The 5608-nt window shown below is 38.0% G+C and overlaps 1 protein-coding gene across 1 annotated transcript; it reads right to left on the bottom strand.

The window, feature by feature from the left end:
- Positions 1-943: 943 nt before the first annotated feature.
- LOC114298887 (squalene monooxygenase SE1) lies at positions 944-4974 on the bottom strand. The gene is made up of 8 exons (XM_028243540.2): positions 4234-4974; positions 3249-3360; positions 2943-3117; positions 2651-2819; positions 2271-2489; positions 1892-2167; positions 1498-1776; positions 944-1406 (listed from the first exon to the last, which is right to left on the bottom strand). Exons 1-8 carry the CDS (start codon positions 4465-4467, stop codon positions 1302-1304), a joined length of 1569 nt encoding a protein of 522 aa, XP_028099341.2. The 5' UTR covers positions 4468-4974; the 3' UTR covers positions 944-1301.
- Between the last annotated feature and the right edge of the window lie 634 nt (positions 4975-5608).

Genomic DNA, 5608 nt, shown 5'->3' on the forward strand with positions numbered 1-5608 from the left:
TCCATTCTCAAATCATGATTCTAAAACCAAACCAAACGCTACCTTAGACTTCAAATTTACAAATCTAATCAATCATTATTGGTTAAAACTAAAAATAACAAGATAATTGTGGAACCATTAGGTTTATTTTGAAAAATAAGTAAAAAAAAATTAATTTATTGACTTTTTAAAAAAATATATATATATATATATAATAAAAAATAACATAATTCAAATAAATTAATAAATTCAATTTTTTTTTTTTTTAATTATCAAAATAGACCTCAACGGGAATCCTCTCATGGCAGGGGGTTTCTGGCCCATTTCTAGCCATTACTAGTGAGGGTATAACTGGAAAGGTAAAAATGACAGCCAGCCAGTCATGTGCACTGGGGATAGTAGTCCTTAAAAAGTACCATTAGCAGAGGACACTTTTTTCGTGGAGAATCTTGCCTTCCCACAAAACGGAAATGGAGAGGAGGTTCAAACTGAGAATTTTGTAACATTGGCTTAGCCAACTAAAAGCATTTTGAATGAAGATGTTCTGAGTATTTTAGTATTGAAATTTTGGAGTTTCAATAGAACTGTTAAGTATTAACTGTGTCAGATTTTACTCTTTGTTGTTAATCGTGTGGTGACTGAATTAGCAAAAATTACCGACACATTTAAAGGAAATAAAATTTAAGCAACCACAATAAGGACTTGGCATTCCAGATTTGTGCACAGCTAGGTCACTAAAGGCCACAAAGAAGCCTTCCTTTTTTTCTTTTTTTTTTTTTCTTTTTTTGGTTGAACAAGTGTCCGGTCCAACTTAACTTACGCACATCTCGACCAATTCCCTTCCCGGTCTAGCCAAAGGCAGGCCATTCACGCCGAGATTAGGAAATTCATAAGAAATTTCTTTCTTGTATCATCAACACCACTTCTCATTCGACTGAAAATAAAATGTATATAAATATTCTTGTTTTTGAGGTGCAATAATATTTTTTCTACTAGATTTAACAATTACATTAATTTTCAGTCCTGAAAATTCTAACCATACAGTGAAATGAGCATTGCGGAGAGGGGGGGAAAAATTATACATATATGCAAATTGATTTATGAGAAATGTAATCAACACACTAAAATGAATGTCTTAAGAACAAAATTACACAACAAAGCGATCAACCTAAACCCCTAAACTTGAACAGAACAAGGGAAAGCTTTTGCTTTGAAGAACTAGCCAGTCTTGACAGTATAACGGTTGTTTAATTTGTTCCCTAATTCTGAAGTGCTTGAATTTTTTGTGTTTTTGGTCATTCCATAATTCAGTTTTCACACCATCACTTCATAGGAGGAGCTCTGTAATATGCAGGAACCGTAGCGGGGAAAAACATCTGTCTCACTCCTTCTGCCTTGATGATCGGTAAGATGATACCAGAAGCACCCTGTGATGACACAGATTTTAGAATTTAAGAATGGAACACATTCAGCTAAAAAAATTTGGTTTAAATAGACAAAAAAAAAAAGTTAACACACCGAAATCAATTTGGCTCCAATCCACATGCGTTTAGGAGAGGGAAATGGCAATAACAAGCGACCAACACCAAATATAGCCACGGCAAAGAAATGGAGAACCAAGGTCAATGGGCGAGGGTTTAATCCTGACAGTAAAGACACTGGTCCTGTCGAACAAACACCTCCAAGGCTTAAATAATCAAAGCAAGCTTCGCGCATTTCCTTTCTTGCTTGATCGGGTGAAGCACAAAACACCTTATAGAGGGCACCAGCCAATGTATTTATTGTGGATGCTACGGGCTGCAAATAAGAAAATCAAGAGACAATTAGTTAGAAAGTCAATAGGCATTTTCTTTCTTAATCAACAAGCTATAGCACGTGCACTAGGAACATGCTGTCTCTGTATGCAGCTAACCTTGCGCAAGGTGTAAAAGGATTCAAGATATCTGCAAAGAGTAGGTGCATCATTTAGGTCACGCAGAGGCTTAAGAAGATCACGTAGCACAACAATATCAGATAGTGCAACGGTCATTCCTCCACCAGTCAAAGGGTGCCTCATGTTGAATGCATCCCCCATCAGTAAGGCCCCCGGGGTTGGATGAGGAGCAGCAGGCATGCTTCTGTTGGACATTGTCCTTATGTTTCCTTTGTCTATAGCAGCGATAAAGGCATCATGCAACTGAGGAGGAATCTGAAACAGAGAAGTTTTATATGAGTCCAATATGCCGGTGAAATACAGTCTCATGTAATTCTACAAAAACAAACACACAACAATAAGGCAGTCATGTATATACCTGGGGAGCAACCATAGTCTTCAAATACTTTTCCATTTCACCATTTGAAATAGAAGGAACCTTTTGACCAGGTACATCAACAAGACAGCGAACCTCTGTGCTACTAATAGGATAAAACAAGATTGGAGATGGGTCTGCTAGAATAACATGCCCGTGATTTGCATATGGAAGTTCGCAGTTCTCTAGCACCAAACCAACAAAACAAGAGGGCACTTCTACCTGCAGATGATAATATGAAATCAGATGATAATATGGTTGTACACAAATTCAATGAGACATTGCGTTTAATCCAAGCATGTGACATGGAAAAAAAAGTGTTTGACCGGTTTTACTGACTAACAGGAAAAAACAGAGAAGATAATCTTGCAAGTCATCCCCACCTTAGGTTTGCAAAGAGATCGGCGCAAGTTTGAAAAGCAGCCATCACATACAATGGTCAAAGGTGCATATGCTGCCAGTTCTTCACCATTTTTAGTCTTGTATTGCACACCTTTAATAGTACCATTTTCTTCAAGCAGAGATGTCACTGTTCCTTGCTCCAATTGAACACTACAGAAAATTGAGAAACAAGGTTTAACGAACAATTAGCAGAGAGAAAATATTTACAAATTGAAATTCAATTATACGTTACAAGAACAAAATCAAAATCTGCAATAGGAAAAAAAGACATACTTGGGAAGGGTTGCAGCTTTCTCCCGCATTCTTTGGATGAAACGCCCATTGTGAAAGCTCCTTCCCGATACATCTGAGTGAAACTTCTCCAAAGGATAAGAGAGTTTGGTGTTCCTTCCATCCTTGAAAAGAGCATACCCAAACACCCGCTGAGCATCAATTTTCTCCACACAATCTGTAGTCAAAAATCAAACATCACATGGTTCATTCAACAACCAGCCATATATGACAAGTAAAGGAAGGCTTATTAGAAGTCCAATGTTTTACTTGATTTATGTTTATTATTTTTATAAGTGCAACCCCTACCTTCAAGTCCCAACTCAATTAATTTGAGGTAGCCGCCTGGTTGAAGCAGCTCTCCAACAATCCGGTCAGGCTCAGTCAAATCTCTTTCAATCACATGAACCCGACGCCCATCCTGAAATTCATAACACAAAATCAGTTTGCATCGCACTCAAAAATTCATATGTATTTTGAATTACTAAGCAACATCAGACCATGCACTCTTCAAATTCATCTTGGCACACAATCAAATAACCGAGATGTTCGATGTCTTTCTGTTGGCTCCTTGGGATTTTAGAATATTATCTTTTTTTTATTATGATATCTATGAATTGGTTAATTAAGAAATAAGATATAATAATAAGCAACCAATTGAAAGACTGAAAAAAATGAAACAATAAATTAATTCAGCTACAATTGAACTGTCAAATAAAATCTGCTAACTAAAATGTTATAAAAAATAATTTAAAAAAAAAAAAAAAAAAAGGCTTGGCCACGATTGCTACACCGGAATCAGCATACTATCTTAGCTTCCAAAGCCATGTTATATTGATTTTTCACCACATATACAGATGTGTTAACAGAAAATAATTCGAAAGCCAGAATTTTCATATATAAATTCATCCAGATAATGATATGACAGCGACTTTTTGCAATCATAAATGTTTTGTAGCAAGTGTTTTGCCTTGGATTTGATCGACATCAAAAGTTCAAATGATTATGTATAGCAATAATTGAATTAAAATAAACTATTGAAGCTTGGTAATGAAAAATCAAGACTTCATTCATAGAGTGTAAATTGTGCGCATTATTCTTAATTAATCTCATCAACTAGATTCAATGATCTGATGCTCCAATTAGAACTCCTAAGGAAAAAAAGCATATTCATAAACACGTACGTAAACAGAGATAAACATATATAGATCGATGTAGATATACAATGCGAAGCTCACAGACAAAGAACAAATTCAAATCAACGAATCACGAGAGAAAGAGAGAAGGAGCATACCTTGCCGAGAGTATGAGCGAGAGCGGCACCAGCAACTCCGGCGCCGACGATGATGACGTCAACGTCGTTCTTGGATCTACATTCTCCATTAATCACCGTCGTCGTCGTAGTGGAGGTGGTGGTGGTGGTGGTGGTGGTCTCATCTCGGCCATTTCGCTTCACGAACAAATTGTACAACAGCGCAAGCCCTATCACCGAGGCCAATATCGAGCCTAGCATGTACTGATCCACCATTTTTCCACAGAATGCAAATCTGAAAAATTTTGAGAATGAGACGACAACGCCGGCTCGTCCTCCTCCGGCCGCCGCTCTCTTTCTCTCTCTACTTTCTCGCCCTCCAAACACGTTTCTCTCTCTCCTCCTTTTTCTCTTGCCTCGCTGGCTTTTTTTGGCTCTGTTTTTTTTTTTTTTTTTTTTTTTGAAAGTTTAAAATATGATACTGGTTTTGAGGACGAGTGACTCTGAGAGTTTCCAGGACAGCTGGGCCTTTTTATAGGCCTCTCATGCCAAACTCTGTGATCAGGCCTATGCTAAGACTCGGTAGTTATTGAATTTATTCATTTTTTTATAATAGGAAAGTCGTGGTTGTTGCTGAATTTTATTTTTATATTATTCTATCAAAAGCTTGTAATAAGAGAAACGAGATCACTTCTTGTAATCATCTCATAGTCCTCTATTCCTAAGGATCTGCACTCACTAAAAATAATATAAAAATGTGTTTTGTATGTATACAGTGTATTTGTTGCATATTTATGTAAAAATTTACGAAAATGAGTCGTAACTCGAATCCAATGGCTCGAATTGGCTAGAAAGAGGGAGAGAAGAGAGGAGGAAGAAGCAGAGGAGAAAGAGGGAGAGAAGAGAGGAGAAAGAACAGAGGAGAAAGAGGGAGAGAGGATCGTCGCTGCTCGCCTCGCCATCGCCACCGCCGTCGCCTCGCTGCCGTCGATCGTCGCAGCACCAGCGATCGCCGGCTCTGCCTCGCCTCCGCCCCCGCCCCCGCTTCCAGTCCCAAATGTTGGGCCCCCTCCAGTCCCTCCTCCTCCTCCCCCTCCAGTCTCTCCTCCTTCCTCCTTCCTCCTCCTCCTCTCATCCTCCTCCTCTCTCCACTGCTTCTGGTTCTGCTTCACCTTCATCTAAAAAATGAGGCCGTTTTTGAATTCGAGTCATTTCGAGCCGCTCGATTTCAAACTACCTATCACTGCCGAAAAATTTAAAAGAACTCGTGAAATTCATGGAGCGATATATATTATTATGCTTTTCTTTGTTTTTATTTCTTTTTACTATTGAGGAACCTCTGGATACTATTTTAAACTAATTTCAAATAGTAAAATTTGAGTAGGCGTAATTACCTATGAACTTACCAAAATATTGA

The sequence above is a fragment of the Camellia sinensis genome, chromosome 3, assembly GCF_055761805.1.
Source record: "Camellia sinensis isolate YWXY chromosome 3, ASM5576180v1, whole genome shotgun sequence".
NCBI classification, from domain to species: Eukaryota; Viridiplantae; Streptophyta; class Magnoliopsida; order Ericales; family Theaceae; genus Camellia; species Camellia sinensis.